At 65.1% G+C, this 19,856-nt stretch overlaps 2 protein-coding genes across 2 annotated transcripts; both read right to left on the bottom strand.

The window, feature by feature from the left end:
- Nucleotides 1-450: 450 nt before the first annotated feature.
- Nucleotides 451-11,133, bottom strand: USP36 (ubiquitin specific peptidase 36). Its single transcript, XM_053994601.1, has 20 exons — nucleotides 10,477-11,133; nucleotides 9,850-10,138; nucleotides 9,556-9,780; nucleotides 8,753-8,863; nucleotides 8,383-8,485; nucleotides 7,725-7,792; nucleotides 7,256-7,326; nucleotides 6,812-6,894; nucleotides 6,398-6,518; nucleotides 5,986-6,126; nucleotides 5,563-5,663; nucleotides 5,207-5,345; nucleotides 4,358-5,005; nucleotides 3,695-3,798; nucleotides 2,598-3,245; nucleotides 2,216-2,358; nucleotides 1,646-1,810; nucleotides 1,269-1,384; nucleotides 1,058-1,190; nucleotides 451-972 (listed from the first exon to the last, which is right to left on the bottom strand). Exons 1-20 carry the CDS (start codon nucleotides 10,822-10,824, stop codon nucleotides 968-970), a joined length of 3,762 nt encoding a protein of 1,253 aa, XP_053850576.1. The 5' UTR covers nucleotides 10,825-11,133; the 3' UTR covers nucleotides 451-967.
- An 18-nt stretch (nucleotides 11,134-11,151) lies between these two features.
- TIMP2 (TIMP metallopeptidase inhibitor 2) lies at nucleotides 11,152-19,633 on the bottom strand. Its single transcript, XM_053994609.1, has 5 exons — nucleotides 19,317-19,633; nucleotides 13,653-13,753; nucleotides 13,461-13,569; nucleotides 13,031-13,155; nucleotides 11,152-12,664 (listed from the first exon to the last, which is right to left on the bottom strand). Exons 1-5 carry the CDS (start codon nucleotides 19,441-19,443, stop codon nucleotides 12,464-12,466), a joined length of 663 nt encoding a protein of 220 aa, XP_053850584.1. The 5' UTR covers nucleotides 19,444-19,633; the 3' UTR covers nucleotides 11,152-12,463.
- Between the last annotated feature and the right edge of the window lie 223 nt (nucleotides 19,634-19,856).

Genomic DNA, 19,856 nt, shown 5'->3' with positions numbered 1-19,856 from the left:
GTGCCGGTGATCCTCTGTCCCGTCCCGGTGATCCCCCCGTCCCGGTGATCCCCCCGTCCTGTGCCGGTGATCCTCTGTCCCGTCCCGGTGATCCCCCCGTCCCGTCCCGGTGATCCTCTGTCCCGTCCCGGTGATCCCCCCGTCCCGTCCCGGTGATCCTCTGTCCCATCCCGGTGATCTCCCCGTCCCATCCCGGTGATTCCCCCGTCCTCCTGTCCCGGTGATCCTTTCTGTCGCATCCCGGTGATCCCCCCGTCCTGTCCCGGTGATCTCCTCTGTCCCGTCCCGGCGATCCCCCCGTCCCGTCCCGGCGATCCCCCCGTCCCGTCCCGGTGATCCTCTGTCCCATCCCGGTGATCCCCCCCGTCCCGGTGATCGCCCCTGTCCTGTCCCATCCCGGTGATCCCTCCCGCCGCTCGCCCCTCGCGATCGCCGCCGATCATGGCCGAGTGACAAAGACCGGGATTTATTCAATTCCATCCTTCAAAGCCCGTAGCCCCGGCGGCAGCGCTGCGGCCCCGCAGGGATCCCCCGGTGCCCCCGCGCCAGCGCGGGGCCGGGCCGACAGGGGGCCAGGGGAGCCTTTCCATGCAGCTCGTGCAGGGGATGGGGGTCATGGAGTGAGGGGAGTAGGGAAAGGTGACCCTGGAAGGGGACGCACAGCAGCACGGAGCGACAGGGACGGGCTTGAGGCACTTGCCAGGAGCCCCCGCAGGTGCGGGCTGGGGCCAGAGGGGAAGAGGCACGGAGAAGCTGACGAGGAGCCCGGCCGAGGCAGGTTGGAGGCAAGGCAGAGCGGGCAGGCTCCTCTGCAGCTGGAAAGCAGCTCCCCGAAGGAAAAGGCACAACGCCAGGGCTGCGGCTGTATTCCCTCCCCTCTGAGCGTGCTCCACCAACAGCTCCCAGGACAGCGCTGCCCTCGGTCCTTGACCTGGGACTGCTCCCTGAGCAGTCGGGGATGCAGATCTCAACCTGCGAGGCAAAGAGCCGTGTCAGCCCCCACCAGGCTGCCACCCACCCCGGCCCCCAGGCTCGCTGTGCTCCCTGGCTCACTCACCTGAGAGCCGGTGGCCCAGGCTGGCCATCTTGGCAGGATGTGACATCAACCAGAAGTTGCGCTTGTTCTGCAGCTTCTGGAACGGATTTGAGTCTCTCCTCCGCTCCTGCTTCATCTTCTTTATTTTCTTTACCTGTGCAGAAGAGGAGAGAGCTGAGATCAGAGTGCAGAGGCCCCAGCCTCCTCCCACCTGGCCCAGCCCAGCACCCACCTTTCCTCTGTCAAACTCCTGGTCCCACTCATCGATGACCGTCTTGCTTTGGGCCAGTGCTGTGTCCCGAATGGCATCCTGGCTCACGGCCGAAATCTCACCCTGCCAGGTCAAGACTGCAGAGCGGTGAAGTCAGGAGGGCCAGGCTGTGCCCTGCTGCACCCACCTGCACCCGGCCCCGAGGCTGGAGCCCCTTGCTGCCCACCCTGTGCCAGCCCCATGGCCGGGTGCACCTGCCTGCGTCCAGGAGCATCCCCTGCCTGCACTGGGGCAGGGGGGGCTCAGGCCCTGCAGAGCTGGGGGGGCTCTGCCCCCATCCAGGGCTCAGGCCAGGGGGGCTGCACGGCTGTTTGCCCACACAGGTGACCCTGGATTACCTTGTTTGCCATAAGCCCTGTCCAAGGAATTCTGCAGCAACTTGCCCACCACGCTGGACTCCTGGCCCTTAGGGGCTGTGCCAGCCCAACTGCTGGCCACAGGGCTCAGGGCAGCCAGGGAGCGCCTCTCATCCCCAGTCTGGCTGTCACTGGGACGTGCTGCCACTGCGGAAAGAGGCAGGGTGAGGATGAGCCAGGGGGAGCAAGGGCAGCCACCATGTCCCTCCCTCTCCGAAGCACATCTCATCCCAGGAAACACCATTCGGACAGACAAGGTCCTGATGGCTGAGGGTGTCTGGGCACACAAGTGCCTGTGCTGGGGGTCAATCAAGGGGCCTGTCCCCCCCTCCTCCTCCAGGGCACAGACAAGGGCTCCGGGGCTGTCCCCCAGGAGCAGCAGGCAGGCCTGGGACAGGGCAGCCCAGGCCAGGGGGCAGGACACAGGCACTGCCAGGCAGCTGTGGGACCAGCAAGCACTGGGGATGGCACAGCAGTGCTCCAAGGGGGCTCCTGGGCAGACAAACCGCTGGCTTGACCCTGCCAGGCACCAGACAGGGCACGGGGTCACACCTGGGGTGGTGGCAGTGGCGGCAGGGACAGTGTTGGCAGCCAGGCTGCTGAGGCTTTCCATCCACTTGCGTTTGCGGTGCTTGTGCTCTCCAGCCTCCACGCTCTGATGTGTCTTACAGGGCTCTGGCTCACTTGTCCTGGAGCTGGGGAAGGCAGCAGGGTCAGCTCACACCAGCCAGACCACAGCAGGAGAGTCTGAGCTTCACACAGAGCAACGGGGCACAGAGACACCCGCGCTGCACCCAGGGAGAGGTGATCCCACCCACAGCAATCGGGTGCTTCGGCTGGATGCATGCTGAGGTGCATCCCACCTGCAGAAAGATGAGAAGCCCCCGACTCAGGGAGCCTGACCTCAGGCTCTCACATGCCCCTTGTCCCTCACCTGTCTGAAGACAGCATCCCAGAGCTGCACTCTTCTGTCCTCTTCAAAGGCCTGTCTTTGCTCCTATTCTTCTTTTTCTTCTTCTTCCTCTTGAGGGGTAAAGTTGGCTCCATGCCCAGGCCAATACTGGGCTCTGGCACATGTTGCTTGGGCCCACTCTTCATGTCCTGACAGACCAGGCCATGCCTGAGACCCTCGTCTGCCACCTCCTTCCCCACGACAGACACAAAGTCCCCTGGAGAGGCAATTTTCTTCTTGGGGGGCCTGGAGTCTTTATCAGTGAAGTCCTTCTGAGAGCCAGTGCTCTCTTTCTTGGGGAGCCTGGAGTCTTTGTCCTTGAAGCCCTCTGGAGAAACAACTCTCTCCTTCTTGGCAGGACTGGAGACTTCATCCACGTCCTTCACAGCCACAGCACAAGGGCTCCTGTCTGCGCTACGATGCTTCCTCTTCCGACGCTTCTTTTTGAAGGAACCCTCTGGTTCCTCCTGGCCAGATCCCGGCTCCCTGCTGCCACAAAGAAGGTGGTGTGAAGTGTGGGCAGTGGAACCGTGGGTCAGCAGCGAGGCCGGGTGCTGAGCGGGCAAGTTGAGCACGAAGCTGAAGGCAGACTTTTCAGGATTGGCAAGTTCAAGAGCAGATGAGGACAGGCTGAAGGACAGGAAAAGAGGCTGATCCAAAAGCCTGGAAGACCCTCTCTTCCTCCCTCCCCTGAGGTGCAGAAGCACAGGACCCAACTGCTGCCATCTTGTCCACAAAATGGGAATCAGATGCTGCTCTGCAACAATCACAGGTGCCACAGCAGACCAGTGGGTGCTGCTGCAGCACATGCTGGTGGTGAAGGCTACAAGGGACACCCAGAGCAAGATCTAGACCAGGCTGGTGCCTCCTGATCCCATGGGACATTAGTACGGGGTCAGGGCCTGCAAAGCTCCCTCCCACTCTGTGCTGAAGTCAGCTCTTCTCAGATCTGGAGCAAGCCCTGCCAGCCCTGGAGAACAGAAAAGCTGGCTGCAAGGCCACAGATACCCCGTGGAGCACCCAAGGTTGTCACTGGCCTTCCTGCCATGTGGGAGCCTGGGAGCAATGGCACTGCTTACCTGGACTTGCCCAGAGGCCTAGGAGTGGAGTCAGGATGGGTGGTGGCTGAGGGCTGGGACGGTGCTTGGTGGTCACTCAGGCTCACCTTCTGAGAGGGTTTGCCCTGCAGTTATTGACATAAATAAAAACTTGGCGGTCTAACACCAAGGTTTCCATGAGCCAAGAGAAAAAGGGGAGCCCAGAGAAAGGGGAGGAGAACAGACACAGACAGGGGCAGGGAAGTGGGGGGGTGGGAGAATCAGAAGTGTGTTCAGTTAGAAGAACAAAGGAAAAAGGAAGGAGAGAAATCTAAAGACCTGGAACCGCAGTACACCCTCCTGAGCCCACTCACTGCCTGTGGAGGAGGCACCCCCACACCCTCCTGCACTGGCCCCAAGAAGGTGCCACGGATCCCCCACTGCAGGGACTGGCACAGTCACCCCTCTGTCCCAGGCAAGGGGGCAGGAGCCACCCCCTGCATCACTCAGGGATGTGGACAACAGCTCCTGCTCCCACACCCCGACCCAGAGAGGCGGGAGAGCAGCCACCACAGCCCTGGGTTAGGAGCTGGGGGGCTCTCCCCACCCACCCCTGGTCAGCAGGTGCCAGGCAGGAGCCCTACACAACCTGTTTAGAAGGCACAGGTTGTCTGCCAGAGTCTCTGGGCAGAAGCTCAGACTCACCTTTTTGGCTGAGAGCACTGGTTTCCTGGCCAGCAGTGGGGCTGTGGTGCTGCCCAACTCCAGCGGGGAGGGTTTCACAGGAGCTGTCCTGGAGCTTTTGGGGGCAGCCAGGTCAGAGTCTTTAGGGACATCCAGCTTGGTGCCAGGGTCAGCAGGGAGGTGGGTGCCAGAGTCCCTTCCCTGAGAGGTGCAGAAGTTGCTGGAATTGCTCTTGGCCCTGTGGGTCTCCTTGGCCAGCTGCCCTACTGCACTGCCCCAGGAATTCTTCTTCAGGGTCCCGGCCATCGCCCCACAGCCACTGGGCTCCTGGCTGGACTTCAGCAGCTTGGATGAGGTAGGTGGCTTCTCACTGTCTGAGCCCTGTGGGAGCCCTGCTTTGGCCCTGCACATGGTGCTGGTGGCATGGAAGCCTGCTCTGGGCATGCCAGGTGTCTGTGGCTTCTTGGGCCTCTGGACTGTGTCACAGCCCAGCAGTGTGGCCTCGTGGGTGGCTTTGTGGGGCAGTTTGGATGATGGGGTCTGAAAGGGTAGCTTTGACAGAGCAATTCCGTTTGTCAGCTTTGACCCCATCCCAAGAGAGCTGCGGGCGACAGGGACTCCAACATCTCCTGGGCCTGGCAGCCCCTTCCCCAGCAGCTTGTCTTGTTTCTACACAAGGAGAAAGAGAGAAGTTCAGCGAGGAGAGTCAAGGAGCCACAGACACAGTGATACTGCCCTCCCCATGCCCAGCCAGCAGGATCAGGATCTCTCCTGCACAACACTCTCCCACTCATCCACCTCCCAGCATGGCTGCAGCCCCCAGTGCCCGTGGAGCAGCAGCTCCTGGGAGCACCAACCTTCAGGACTCACCGGGCCCATCGGTGGCACACGCAGGGTCCCGTTAATCTCAGGTTTCTTTGCGGGCTTGGAGTCGCTGGCAGTGCAGCTGGGCGGGCTGAAGGCAGCCGTGGCCGCGGGCCCTGCTGAGCTCTTCCTGGGGCTGCCCAGCCTGGGGAAGGCAAAGCGCAGGCGTCAGCCCTGGGGACGCGGGTGAGCAGCAGACACACGTGAGGAAGGGGAGCAGGAGGAGGTGAGGTGCTACAGCAAACCACGACGAGGGGCTGGACCACCCCCTGCCACCCCCCACCCTGAGCCAGCACATGCACAGGGGCCTGGGGGCTGCTTGGTGGGGGTAGGGGGCCAGGAGGCACAGGGTGCTCTCTTACCTCAGGTAGAACAGCACATAGGCCTGCTGGTTGAGAACCACCTTGATGTTGCTGAGGTGGACCTCATGGTCGTTCATTCGATACCACTGCCCGTTGCTGGCCTGGGGAAGGAGAACATGGAGCATGGTCAGGCTGTGTCCAAGAATGGGGTCAGGCTCTGGCCAGGGACCCTCCTGGCCTGCAGAGCAGCAGGAACAGCACCCATCATCAGAGCTCCTCTCCCCAAAACCCACAGATGGCCCAGGGGCAGGCCAGGGAGCTCTGGCAAGGCAGACCTTCATGTTTCCTGCAGCAGACCACAGTCTGTGCCCCATATCCAGTGCTCCACAGCCAAGCAGCCTCCTTTCTGCACCCTGAAGGGACCCACAAGCACCTAGCAGGCCCCAGCCCAGACAGGGTCCCAAGGGAGCATCCTGGGCTCACCTTCACGTAGCAGAAGTAGTGCCCTGCGTTGCAGCTGTACCCAGAGTGCACCAGCACTGCATAGAGTCCATACGTGATGGGATCGCCCTTGGGCTCGGACATGAAAGGCCGGATGTCCAAGAACTCCGGGTATCCCACGTCCTGTGGAAAGAAGATGTCTCAGGAGCTGGCATGGCTTTCTTGCCAGAGCAAGAGCAGCTCTGCTGTGCTACGAGTCCCATCTCTCAAGGGAGGGGACACGCTCTCCCCAGGCAGACACTGTGGCGAGGAAGAAGCCAGGATGAACCCAACTTCCCCCACTGGGAGCAGTGGGGAATGGCTGCAGGACTGCACCAGGACCACCTCCCACCCTGCTCAGGGGCAGGACCTTGGGCCAGGACACAGCCCTGGCTGTGGATCACTGAGCACTCACCTTGGTGATTTTCCTTCCGCCTGAGGAGCTGCAACTGCCAAAGCGTTTCAGTGAAATCGTGAGAACGTTGGAGGCTCGGTGGATGGTGAAACGTTTGCTGGCCGACACTTTCTTCCTGCACCTGCCCAGGAAAGCTCAAGCTATTCCAGCTGTTCCAACATCAGATGGCTGCCTGCCCTGGCCTCACAGCAATGGCAAACCCGATGGGAATGGTGCTGCTGGCACCAGGCACTGCTCCAGACACCTCCCCATGGCCATGCCCGCTGGCCCAGGTCCTCCTTTGAAGACAAGGGAGTTGAGGAGCAGCAGGCTTCATCCCAGGCTTCCGTGGCCCTGCACCTCATGGTTTAGCCAGGCAGCAGGCACAGAAGCACACCCATGGACCCCGTTATGCCCCCAGCAGCCCACACTCACATGCTGCACCTGTAAGCGTTGTCCCCACCCAGCTGCTCTGGCTTCACAAACAGCTCCAAGGCCCGCACGATGTTTGCGGCTCGCTGCAAGGACAGGGTGGAGGTCAGGGCACGCGGGGCCTGCCCACGGCACAGCCCCACTCCCTGCAGAGGCGCTGGCCCCAGGACAGAGCACACAGCACAGGGCTGCAGGCTGCCCCCACAGTCCTGAGCCCGCCCCTGGCACGGCGTGCTGGCTGCTCTGCCCCACAGCACTGCCCAGCCTGCACGGAGGGGTCACGGCTCACGCTCAGGCAACAGGCACTGCTCCGTGAGACAGGGAAGGAGGAGCAGCAGCAGGAGCTGCTTCCCTCCTGCCAGCACCGTGTCTGCAGGTGAAGGAGCCTCAGAGCAGGAACATCCCCCCTCAAGAGCAAAGACCCCATCCCCAACCCTGCAGCAGTACCTCGACCTCCAGGGTCACGTCCAAGTAAGGGTCATAGGTATCTGAGACAGTCTTGCACTCCAAGCATTTCACTGCAAAAGGAAGAGCCGTGGCACACCCTGGCACAACACCAGCACCTGCCACACCCCAGCACAGCACAGACAGCTGCAGTGTCCCCCCAGTCCAGGTCTGGGCTCTGGGATGCCAGCAGCAGGACTGACAGCCTTGCAGGGAGGAGGGCTGGCACATCCACTATGTGCTGGGGAAGCAGGTGTTCCATACAGCTGGGAACATGGATCCTTTTGCTGATGGCAGCGAGCTGGGGACCCACAGCTTGGGCCTCAATGGCTTTTCCCACTGCCACACCAGGGGTCACGACCCACAAGTGCTGCAGGACTGACCAACTGCAGCTCTGAGTAAGTTAAACATGTAAGCCATTTTCCCAAAGGGTTTTACTGCCCAGGCCCAGGCCCAGACTGCCAGTACTCACCACGGGACCGCAGGTAACCACCGAAGATCTGGTGAACCAGAGTTGTGGCCTGGGTCTGGCGATCCAACCTACAGGGAGACAGCAGCACCAGGTCTCACACTGCAGCTGTCAGACCCCTCAGGACAGCCCCCCTCCACCTTCTGGCCAGGGGAGCCCCAGGGGCAGTGGGAAGTCACAGTCCCTGCCAGGCTGCTCCCCTGTGTCGCAGCTGAGGGGTGACACCAGGCTCCAACACACACCTTCCTCTCCAGGAAGCAGAAGCTCCTGGTTGGAGCTCAGAGCAGAGGCAGCGCTTCCCAGGACAAAGGGCCTGGGGGAAGCTGCCCTTCCACAGCCACAGAGTTGGGGCTGAACTAGCAAGTAGGCTTGTATCCCTCAGCAACTGGGATGTGATCCCAGCCTGTAGCAGCCTCAGGATATGGGGGCAGGACTACAGCTATGCTGAGGTGGAGGAGTCCACAGAAGGTGAACAACAGCCCAGAGCCCTGGCCCTGAGGGGCAGAGAGCTGGACCCCACACCCGAGGCCCCTGGAGTCAGAACCTCCCCACAATAAGGCTGACCTGGGGCACATGTTCACTCCACAGTCCACTCCCGTGAGTGCAGGGGACCAGCAAGGGAACAGCAAAGAGCAGTGATGGGCCATCAGGCCCCACATACTTGGTGTAGCCATTCAGGCAGGCCTTCTGCATGGCATCGATGGTGTAACGCAGGAACTCGTGCGCATCCTCCTGCCTGCCGAAGCGCAAGTTATGGGAAATCTCTGCAAGAGAGGGAGGACTCAGCACGTGCTGTAACGGATGCCATCCCTCCCTGCCTCCCCTGGGGCAAGGACCCTCAGGTGTGAGTCCCCTCAACCCAAACCAGACATCAGACTCATGCCAGAGGAAGCCCCTGGCAGCCCAGGAAGTCTCCAGGCACTCCGAGGCTCCATGAGTCACCTCAGTGGAGCTGTTTGCCAAAACATGCCCCAATCCCAATAGTTCTGCTCCCACATTAGCCACGGGGGGGGGGGGGCAGCCCTCCTTACTCTTGAGGTCTCGGATGATGGAGAGTGGTTTTATTGCATTGCCGCTGTTGGCAAAAGCCTGAATCGCGTGGTTCTGCATAGTGCACATCATGCAGAAGCTTCCGTGGGCACCTGGAGCAGGAGAGACGACACGACGTCGGGGACAAACCCAGGAGAGATGGAGGCAGGACACGGATCTCTGGTCCAATACAGCCACGTTCAGTTTTCCCTCTGAGCTCGATGCTGCAGGACATGGGGACCAGCCCATGCCATCCCAACTGGCAGAGCCCATCACAGGACGAGCCAGGGCAGCTCCCCAGATGAGACAGCGTTCACACTGATAGAAAACAGGTCCCAGGTATGCACTGGACAAACCCATAGCTTGGCCCTGAGGGGCAGATCGCGCCGGCAGTCCTACGGATGGGGCTGCAAGGCCTGTGTGTTCCCTGTGGTGACAGCTCACAGCAGCGCCTGCCACGCTGCTCTTTCGCACTCCCCACAGTCAGAGGCTATTCAGGACCCCCCAGATGAGCCCCCAAGAAGCTGGCAGGCCCCACTGGGCCCATCTTAGTCCTGGCTACACCCAGCAGAGACAAAGATGCCAAGCTTGGGAACATTGCTATGGCCAGGAAAAGTGAGTAGGACCCAGGACCGGCCTCTTGACAGAGAAACAGGCAAGAAAGGAGCAGGGCAGGGAAGGTGCATCCTAATATCTGCACTTCCTCACCACAGCCAGGCACAGAGGTGCTGAGCACAGCACTGTGAGCAGGACAGGCAGATGCTGCTCGTCCCTCCCGGCCCCCTGAACCGGGGTCCCCACTCACAGGTGCGTCCGTGCTCCCGGGAGAGCAGGTAGTTGGTGAGCGGCGGCGTGTACGTCAGGCACTGCAGCGCCGAGTTCAGGAAGCAGGTGTTCCCCAGGTTACTCAGCCCGGCGCCCACACGGTGAACCCGCTCCCACTTCATGGAGAGGCTCTGGGCTGGGAAGAGCACCTTCTGCGGCGCGGGGATCCCGTCCCCCGCGGCCCTCGGCAGGGCATGGCTGTGTCCTGTGGGGAGCAGAGAGTCAGCCGGGGGCAGGAGCACGGCGGGGGGGTCCCTTCACCCTCTCCACTTACCCGGGGGGTTCTGCGGCCGCTCCGGAAGGCTGCCGGTGACGCCGAGGGGGCGGCCGAGGGCCTGGGCCCCGATGTGCTCGTACTTGTCCCGCAGGTGCTCCAGCTGCCCGGCCAGGCCGCGGCGGGCGGGCGCGAACTCGATGCGCTGCAGCAGCACGGAGCGGGCGGCGGCGGCCAGCGGCCGGCCCAGCTCCGCCGCCGCCTCCCGCCGCCCCGGCACCAGCGCCTCCCGCAGCTTCTCCGCGATCATCGCCGTGGGCGGCCGGCTCGGCGGGCCCGGCGGCCGCGGCTGCACAGAGGGCGGAAAGGGGCGGCTGAGCGGGGGGCACCGGCCCGGCAAGGCCTCTCCCGCTGCGCTCCGGCTCTCAGAAGCTACCGGGCGCCGCCACGGCCCTCTCGGCGGGTCCCTCGGCCGCCGCGGGCACCGCGAACCCCCCGCCGCCGCCCGCCACCGCGAGCGCCGCCGCCGCGCGGTCTCGGCCCCGCGGCCGCCACACGCGGCCCGGCGGGTCCCGGCGCTCCGCTCCCCACGGGCGGCCCCGCCGGCAGGGCAGAGCGGCGCGGCGGGACGGGAGCGCAGGCCCCGGCGTCCCCGGGCCCGTCCCGCGCGGTGCCGGCAGCGCTCACCATCCGGGTCCCGCCGCACGCACGTGTCGCCACACCGCCACTCGCCCGCCGCCGCCACAAACTCCTTCCGCGCCGGCCCTGCGGGGCGGCTCCGCTCCGCCTGCGCGCGGCCGCGGCGGCTCGCTCGGCGCGGCGCGGAGCCGCGGGCGCTCCGCCCCTCGTTCGGAAGAGCCAACGGAGACACGAGCTCCGCCCGCCCGCCGCGAGTCCCGGCGCGGACGGGGGCAGGACGCGGCTGCCGAGGCAAAGGCGGCCGGTAACGCCGCAGCGCACGGTCACACGAGGGGACCACCACGCGGGACCGGCCACCACGCGGTGCCCCGGCCCCGGCCTCGCCCCCTGAGTCATGGCCCCGCCCCGGTCCCGCTCCCGGTCCCGTCGGATCCCGCCCTCGGCGCTGCCGCCCGCATCCGAGGCTGGGCCCGCAGCAGCTCTTCCCCTCCCTGTCTCGTTCCCTTCCCTCCGGCCCCGCGGGGTTCGCTTCTCTCCGCTGCCGAGGAGGGGCGGGGGGCCCGGGGGGGATCCCGGCCGAACCGCCGCAGGGCCGAACCGGAGCAGCGGTCCCCGCCCCTCTTCCCCCTTGCCCTGGAGCTCCCGGCACGGACCCTCTGCGGGTACCGGGGCGGCTCCAGCGCCGGACGAGGAGACGGAAATCACGGCACAGGGACGACAGAGCCGGCGGCAAAACAAGTGGCGATATTGAAGTCAAAGACAGAGGAGCAGCAGCGACAGGAGCACAACGGGTACAGCCATACAGAGCGCCCGGGATGCGCGGTCGGGACTGAGTAAAGGTTGGGGTTTTTTTTTCTTTTTCTTTCTTTTTTAATTTTTATCTTTAATATGTTGAAATTGCCCAGACTGGTCCAGTACGACATCTCAAAGCACAGCATGAAAACCCCACCGGCACAGGGCTGCAGGGAGCATTCCCGGCACGCTCCCAAAGCCATGGGTGCACGTGCCAGTGCCGCGACAGCTCCGCGGCACACGCCAGCATTGCTGTGGCATGGGGATGGCTCAGAGAACTCGGGGCCGAGGGGTGTGAGGGGGTCACCGGAGGGGACAGGATTTCCTGCAGCTGCCCTGCTGCCAGTTCCAGGCTCCACTCCCGACACCACAGAGAAGGGAGCTTGCCTGGCTGCAGTGGTGCTGAGGGCCACGGCACGGCCCAGGTCTGCACGAGGCGATGATGGACGCCCTGCGCCCGTGCAGCCAGAGCTCCGGCCCCTGGTGCCCTGCCAAGGGTTCCAGGTCAAACCTGTCCAATGGTGGCATCTGCAGAAGGATCTGTAGGAGGTTGCAGGGGAACGGAGACCCCTGGAGAGAGGACCATGTGGAGAGAGAGGCAACAGTGCACGGGTGCATGTCAGGGGTCACCCCAGATATGCTAACATGCCCCTCCAGCGTTCTGGGACAAGGCACCTGTGCAGGAGTCGTCTGGCCCGGTGAAAGGCCCAGAGCCCCTTGCTGGGGGTTGTGCCACATGGTAAAGCCCCCCAGAGCCCCTGCCCGGAGGGGTGCCCTTCTGGCACCCCGAAGGGAGAGGTAGGTGGTGGGGGTAGGGGTACAGCAGGGTTGCCAGGTGCTGCGGTGGGGAGGGCTGTGTATCTGGAGCTGTGGGGGAGGCTCCCGCAGCGGGGCACTGGTAGACCTGCTACGCAGCCAGGGCAGCTCCCACCACTCACAAGGGCTTGATTCCTTCACAGCTGCCAGAGCCAAGCATGGCTGGGGGATTGTGACCCTGGCAGGGAGGTCCCCACACCCCGCTCAGCCCTGCCACGAGCGAAGGATGCCCGGTGCAGCTGAGGGCTGCCAGGAGCCTGCCACAGAGCGGGTCCCTGGCCCTGGCCCCCACACATGTGTGGCAGCCACCGGGGCCCCCTGCAGCCGAGTGGATTTTCATGCTGTCTCCAGGATTTGATATCAGCGTGGACCAGTCTAACATCTCGCAGGTTTTTTTCTACTGGCTACTGGAATGCGCTCGTTTGGCTTAGGGGTCCTCGATGTCGAGAAACTCTTGCTTGGGGGGGGCCATGCCGCGGTACCAGGCGCATGAGCCGTCGCTCCTCTTGATGCAGGCGTAGTGCTTCGCCTGCCGCCCGTCCACGTTGTTCTTCTCCATGGCCCAGTCTGTCCACAGACACTCATCCGAGGAGGAGACCAAGCAGGGGATGGAGAGGCAGCGCGAGATCTGTGCATAACAGAGACTGTCACCCACCAGCCCGAGGGGGCACTGGGCCGGGGGAGGCAGCATGCTCTGCTTCATCCAGCCCCCAGCTCTGGACAGGGATGCCAGGCTGACCCTGCCCTGTGGGGCACGGGGGGGATGCAACACCAATGCAGGGAACTGGGGAACCCCTGGCTGCCAGTCCCAGGGCTGGCCTTGGTTCCCAGCCAGAGGAAGACAGAGGCAGGGCAGCCCTTCCTGTCTGCCCAGCCACGTGCTGTGTCCAGGACAGGGAAGAGCATCTCACTGTGGAGCCCACCCCTGCCTGGGGGCTCCAGACCCTCCCTGGTGTGGGGCAGGGGGCATGTGGGAGGCAGCCTGGTTGCTCACCTTGCACTCGCAGCCCATCTGGTACCGCTGGTTTAGGCTCTTCTTCTGGGTTGGGGTCAGCGAGTCCCAGGTGGACACCAAGTCACAGAGCGTGATGTGCATCTTGCCATTGCCCTCTGACTTGCCTGGGGAGAGGCCACACAGACCACTCAAGGAGAGCCCGTGCTGACTCGTGGTGCCTGGAGCCCCTCACTGTGCCCTACCCCTGGTGACTCTGGGGAGCAGAGGCTTGTCCCCAGCTGCCCCCACCATGGCTCGGGGCTGCTGAGAACAGCCAGGACACAGCCAGGGGGTTCCCCGAGGGCTGGTGGCAGGAGCAGGAGGGGCAAGGGGAGAATGTGCCCAGGGAGCAGGCACACATCAGGGATCTTGTGGGCACGTGGAGCATCCGGGCCAGCACTGTCCCGAGAGCCCTCCCCGCAGTGCTCACCTGCGATGAGATATTCCTTCTTCCCGCCGGTGTCCAGCAGCCGGCCGCACACGGCAGTGGATGGAGCCGTGTAGATGAACTCTATGTCCTGGTCAGGGCCCTTGAACATCTAGGGAGCAAGAGGCAGGCGTGAGTGGCTGGTGAAGGGGCCACCCCATGCCCCCAGCCTCCTGACCCGATGTGCCCCCTTACCTTGATCTGCTTGATTTCATACTGGATGCGTTTGATTGGATTCCCGTATATATCATTCCCCGAATCCACCTCTTTTGCAGAGACAGCCTTGGCTCGGATCACTGGAAAGGAGAATTGAGGTAAGGGGGTGACCAGTCCCTGCATCTCACAGGGTCTCCCACCTTCACAGGGGACCACTGCCCGCAGCAGACCCCACTGCCTGCCTGGCTGCCCCCAGAGCCAGCTGTCACCCGCTGTCCCCAAAGGGATGGGGCTCTGGCACGTGCAGGACAGTGACCAGCAGCATTGCAGCAGCAGCATCAAGGTGTGATAAGGAAAGTTCACAACGCGATCGCCTGGCCCCAGGGCCGGTGAGGCTGTGGCACGGTGAGCCAGGGGACAGCTCTGCTGTGGCAGGGTCCCTGCGGTCATGCCGCTGCCACAGCCCAGGAGGAGCGGTCCGGCATGTGAGTGCTCGGCACGTGGCAGTGACCTGCAGGGGCCAGGCGGGCAGGGCGGGCAGCCAGCTCAACCTTGCTCACCGGCTGGGACATCGGGCTGGCTCATGCTGGGCGGATTGCCTGGGACCCTGCACTGGGACCTGCAGCCCCCAGTTGTGCCCAGCTCCCTCCACCAGTGCAGGGACTGAAGCTCCCAGGCAGCACCAGGGACGCTGATGGTGAAGGGGACAGTGGCAGTGCCAAAGGTAGAGCTCCTGCTCAGCACTCAGAGCATGGAGGGGGCCTGGCTGCAGGGCAGTGGCTGGCAGGGCTCCCTGCTCTGCCAGGGGTACCCCCATCCCAGGCAAGGGCAGCTCCCCACCCTGCAGGGCTCCCCCCACCCTGCCAGCCCCCCGAACACTGTGGGACAGGGAACAGGGAGCTGGGCATTCTCACAGAGTTCATCCTGGTTCATGTCCCCACTGCAGGGTGCTGGGCTGGCAGCAGCCAGGGACATGCAGAGGTCACCCACTGCCTGGCACAGAGGAACTTCTCCCACCTGGCACGGGCAGGAGAGGGAATCTGACCGCACTCTATAAATACCGCGGGCTGTGGGGGCATGCAGGCAGGCTATTTAAGCTGAAGGTCAGGGGGGCACGGCCCCACGTGGGCACCAGCAAGTGCCAACAGAGTTTACTCTGGAAAGCTGAGAGTGGCACCAACATGAGCAGGGACCAGGGAAGAGGTTTCCCAAAATGGCCATCCCCAGTCACCGGCAGCACTCATTCTGTGCGGGGCTGGGGGAAGCAATGGCTGCACCGGGGGCTTTCCCAACTGCTCCCATCCCTTGCGAAGGGCTGGGCCGTCCAGCCACAGTGGCAGCACCTCAGCCATGCCTGGGGACAGTGCCCACTCCTCTGTCAGCAGAGTGCTGGGATCACTGCAGGCACAGGCCTCCCCTCGCCCCCGCAGCCACCTCGTCTCCCGTGAGCCAAGCCCTGCGCGCCACCAGCGCAGGGGTGCAGCTGCAACTCGGGTGCAGCCAGTGCCGGCTCCCATGCGGGGAATGGTTGCTGGTTCAGTGGGCTCCAGCCTTTTCCATTCACGTGCTGATGAATCACTTGACAAAAATGCAGCCCGATTCTGGGTGGATTTGTTCTGAACAGTGCGGCTTTGTGGAGGGGACGACTGCGCTGTGCTTTCCCCGCCAAGACCCCGCAGCGCAGCCAAGCTGCTCCACGCCCGCCAGGAACCAGGGCAGCGGAGGGAGCCCTGAGGAGAGCCTGGGACGAGGAGGCTGGGCAAGGGATGGAGGAAACCCCTGGGTGCCCAAGAACCAGTTGTCAGACCTCCCCAAACGCCAATGCCCCCACTGGCCTTGTCACCCACTAGTCTTGCTGCTGATGTGGGCAACCACTAGCCAGGGAGCCCAGACCCTCTGTGAGGATGAGCCAAGGCTCTCTGGCTCCTGGTGTGCATGGCAGGCACAGCACACAGTCGGCACTGCCTTACCAAGTTGGACCAGGGAAATGCTGGAAATGCTCCTGCCCCAGGCAGGCCAAGCAGGAAGGTGCTCCATGGGAGCAGAGGGTCCCCTGGCAGAGTGGGATCCCCACTGGTGACATCTCCTGTGCAGGTCCCCAGGGCTGCCACTGTGGCCTCCCCATAGTGAGGACTCTGGACCTTGCAGGGACAGAGAGACCCTGCAAGGTAAGCGTGTCCCTTGCTGCCCTCTGCCACCAGCATCATTTGGGGACACATAGATCAGTTGTGGCACATGCAGTGCCACAAAACCACCAGGCTGTCTCTCTGGGCTTGCCAGTGTTGGGATTTGTGCTCCCTGGCCCCATGTGGGGCTACCCCACCTCAGGGCACCACTGTGCTTGCCTGTGCCCCATGGGAAGAAGGGCACCACAAGGACCCTTGGCCATGAGAACCCCCTTCTGGCCCAGGACTTGCAGAATGGTCCCTTCCTCTGCTCTGCCGCCCCAAACCCCACCAAGCCACTCTGCCCACCCGCACCCACAGCTGCCCGGGAAGCGCCAGTGCCCATGGACAGCAGGGGCCACTGCTGGGCTGGATGCCCAGAGAACAAAGCTCCCTTCTCCAGGGCTGCGGGCAGCAGAGGGGCTGGCTGCCAGTGCCAGCACTGCCCGCTGCCTGCCTGGCACTGCCGGCCCAGGCACCTGACCCCTTGGCGAGGGCAGCCCCGCGGTCACTCCAGCCCTGCTTGAGGCCGGCGGAGCTGGGGAAATAGCTAACCACCCTGGGAGGGATTCCCGCACCCAGCCCTGCCCGGCGCAAGGGCAACAGCCACCTGCCAGGTGCTTGCTGGCATCCCAGTGCCCGCCCGCACGGCAGCGGCCGCCGCGGCAGGCACCCCGCCCCGGCACAGCGGGGTGAGGATGCTGAGGCTGGAGGCGTGCGGGGCTGAGCAGCGCAGCCCGGCAGCGAGGAGGAAGCGGAGGCCGTGGAGACTCGCCGGTGCCCAGCAGTGCCCGCGGGGCGGCGAGAGGCAGCGCGGGCAGCAGGTCCCGCTCGCCCGCCGGCCTGCGCGGCAGCCACGGGCTGAGCGCTGCCGTGGCCGCGTGCGTCATTCCGGCCGCTGACGGGAGCGGGACGGAGCCCAATCAGCGGCAGCCCCCGCGTCAGCCCACGGCCCCTCTGCGCCAGCCGCACGGAGGGCTCGGCTGCCGCGCTCGGCTGGGCGGCACCGGGCACCGGCACCGGGCACCGGGCACCGGGCACCGGCCCGGCCCCGCCAGGCTCGGCGGGGTTTGCAGGCAGCTGCACCCCCGCGGGGAGAGCCCCCGCAAATCCCCTCCTCTGCCCGGTCCCTGCTGGCTGCTGGCAGCCCCCCACACTCACCGTGCCCGTCCCGAGGAACCGAGCACTGGGACGACTGGGATCAGCGCAATCCAGCTGCCCATCCCAGCTGCCCCCGGCCCAGGCTGCACCGAGCCCTGCTCTCCCCTGCCCCATCCACCGCCTGCTGCCTCGCAGGGGCAAAGGCACGGCTTTGCCTAGAAGGGCTCGGCATCACCCCCTCACACCCCACACACCCACGCTGCTCCAGAGATGGAGCAGGAGCCGGCTTTCCTGCTGTGGCACCACTGGGCAGCTGAGCATCTCCTGCAGCAGAGCAGCCCAGCAGAACCCAGCAGAGCCTGGTGAGGGATGGTGGATGGGGCAGCCCCGAGCCCTTGGGCTCTGCAGAAAAGCCCTGCTCATCTCACGAGCCAGGACATGCAAGCGCAGGCTGGCAGGTTCTAAGTCACCAGCCCCAGTGACACAACCCCAGCCCCTCTATGACCCCCAGCCCCTCAGGCGCCCCCCACCCAATGCAGAGCTGCATCTGCCTCCCCTTGCACCACCTGGAAGTGCAGCCCTGGGCTGTGGCTGCTCCAGTCCCTGCACGGCAGAGCAAGTGCAGGGGCAGGTGCAAGGCCAGAGGGGCCTCGGGGATGTGGCAGGCGCTGCCCACACCATGGAGAGGAGATCCCAAGGCCAGGACCCCACACTGTGCTCAGCCTGATAGCCCATACTGAGGGTTGAGCATGAGCCTTGGGGCCCGTTCACCTTGGGTGCACCCACCCAGCACTGCAGGACATCAGCCATCCCCACACCACCACACTTCTAACAAGGGCCAGCCTGGACACACGTCCCTCCAGCCACAGCAGCTGGGAAAGGTCCTGGTTTTCCCTGGGCTCCGCAGGAGCTGGGAGATGGAACTGGCTGAGGAACATCCCATGTCCAGAGAACATCCAGGGGGAAGATAAGCAGCAGCAAAAGGCCAGGGCACACAGGACCATCCCAGGTTGTGCCCTGCTCTGTCCCCAAGCCCAGCACTGTTTTCACTCAGGCCCACACGAAGCACATTTGATACAGACGAGCTGCACAAGCCGGGCTGGGAGCCAGAAGGTGCCAGCGCTGCCGGCAGCGTGCCTGGGAGGACGCTGCCTGGCAGGACAGGCTCCGGGTGCCTGCAGGACGGGCACCTGCCGAGGGCAGCGGGGCGGCTGGAGACCAAAGCTCAGCGAGGCAGTGCCCTCCCGGGGGACGGTGCAGACAGCCAGGGCCGCCAAGACAGACAGTGACTCAGCAGCTGAGTCAGGGCTGAGCCGGCACCCCACGACGGGCAGTGAGTCACGAGTGCCCCGAAAGCCGATCCTGACAGGAGCGTGATGGGAAGCCACAGCCGCACTGCCCGAGCAGGCACGGGGCATCCCGTGGGCCAGGGACACCAGCTCCAGCAGCAGCTACAAAAACCCAGTGCTCCATTTTGTCTCAAAACCTCCCTGTCCCCAACACGCCTCGTGGCGAGGCAGGGCACCCGAGGCAGCAGCCAAGTGCTGTGGGAGTTGCCCTCACCGAGGAAAGACGCTGGGAGTGGGGTCTGGAAGGGACGCCTGTGAGGAACATCCTGGATCTGGAGCAGGGGACAGGGCAGGGCCATCCAGAGGTTGGGGCTGCCTCAGTGTTTGGGAATGTTACCTCTCCAGCTGAGCCTGGGAACGGGCCCGCGGAGGAAAGCGCCGGGAACTGGGGCCGGCCTGTTCGGTTCATATGCTAAAATTTAATAAGGGCATTATTCATAGAAAGAGGAATCCAGATCCCGGCGCTGCCAAGCCCTCCCTTTCAGCAGCATCCAAGCCGAACAAAGTGGGACGGGGGAAAGGAAATGCCTGGAAATAAGGCGCAGACAGGGGTGACCGAGCCGTGGCGGCAGCTGCCGGGGACAGGGGCTCCTCCGGGCCCCGGGCCGGTGCCGTGGCCGCACTTGGAGGGTCCCGGTCGCCCCCGGGCCCCAGCCCCGCGCTGCCACGTACCTCGCCGGGTCATCAGAGTCGGGGGAGGCCGGGCCCACCCGTGTCATTCACCGGGGGGCGGCCAGCGGGGACCCGGCCCCGGCGTAGCCGCGCTCCGGTCGCCCCTCGCAGCGGCGGAGGCGCCCCCGGGAGCAAGGCTGGGCGCGGGAGCCCCCCCCGCGAGACGGCGGGAGGCGGTGCGGGGTGGGACGGGCACAGCCCGCACGGAGGGACCGCGCCCGGCCGCGCATCTGCACCCGCCGACACACCCCCGGGCCGGGCGGGCGCCGCGGGCAGGTGCCGGGGGTCGGGGGGCTCTGCCCGCTCCCCGCCCGCCCCGCGCCAACTTTCCGGTCCTTCCCCCGCCGGGAAGTTGGCGCGGGCGGGGCCGGGCGGGGGCTCGGGGGGCTCGGGGCGGGGTTCCCCGCGGCGCTCACCTACGTCGGCGTTGCAGAAGGCCTGTTGCGGGTGGATGGGCGAGCAGCTGCAGGCGTCGGCCGGGCGGGCCCTGCCGAGCAGCAACACCGCCAGCCAGGCCAGCAGGCTGGGCAGCGCGGCGGGCATGGTGCGGGGCTGCGGGCGCGGCCACCCGGCCCCGATCCCGCACCCACCGCCGGGCCCGGCCGAGCCGCCGCCGGGAACTTGGGTCCGGCCGGGGCGGGCGCTCTGCGGCCGCCGCTCCGTTGCCTTCACGGAGCCGTTCGCTTCCTCCCCGCCGCGCTCGGCCTCGCTCTTTAACGTGCTCCGGGGATCTGCTGCTCCTCCTCCGCGTGGCGCGGGGCCAGCCCGGCTGCGCCCGCCCTCCGCGGGATGCGGCTCCGCCGCGACCGCTGCCCCCGCCCCGGCACGGCCCCCGCCGCGGGCACCGGCCGCCCCCGCCCCGGCGCATCCCGCCCGCCCCCCGGCCCCATCGCTCCCGGACCCCCCGCCCACGGAGCCGAAACCCCCGCGCCGTAGTAGAGCAGTGGATGGTCGGA

The sequence above is a fragment of the Vidua macroura genome, chromosome 19, assembly GCF_024509145.1.
Source record: "Vidua macroura isolate BioBank_ID:100142 chromosome 19, ASM2450914v1, whole genome shotgun sequence".
Taxonomy (NCBI): Eukaryota; Metazoa; Chordata; class Aves; order Passeriformes; family Viduidae; genus Vidua; species Vidua macroura.
The sequence above is the reverse complement of the archived record's forward strand: the minus strand, read 5'-3'. Positions and strand labels throughout refer to the sequence as shown.

What these genes read in the sequence shown, in the direction of transcription:
- TIMP2 (XM_053994609.1), bottom strand. Translation starts at nt 19,443, where the DNA reads ATGCCCGCCGCGCTGCCCAGCCTGCTGGCCTGGCTGGCGGTGTTGCTG. An exon ending in CTTCTGCAACGCCGACGTAG is followed by an intron (nt 13,754 to 19,316) that starts GTGAGCGCCGCG and finishes TCTCCTTTCCAG; the next exon opens with TGATCCGAGCCAAGGCTGTC. An exon ending in AGATGGGCTGCGAGTGCAAG is followed by an intron (nt 12,665 to 13,030) that starts GTGAGCAACCAG and finishes TGTTATGCACAG; the next exon opens with ATCTCGCGCTGCCTCTCCAT.
- USP36 (XM_053994601.1), bottom strand. Translation starts at nt 10,824, where the DNA reads ATGACTCAGGGGGCGAGGCCGGGGCCGGGGCACCGCGTGGTGGCCGGT. An exon ending in GCGGAAGGAAAATCACCAAG is followed by an intron (nt 6,127 to 6,397) that starts GTGAGTGCTCAG and finishes TTCTTTCCACAG; the next exon opens with GACGTGGGATACCCGGAGTT. An exon ending in CAGTGCTCTCAGCCAAAAAG is followed by an intron (nt 3,799 to 4,357) that starts GTGAGTCTGAGC and finishes CAATAACTGCAG; the next exon opens with GGCAAACCCTCTCAGAAGGT.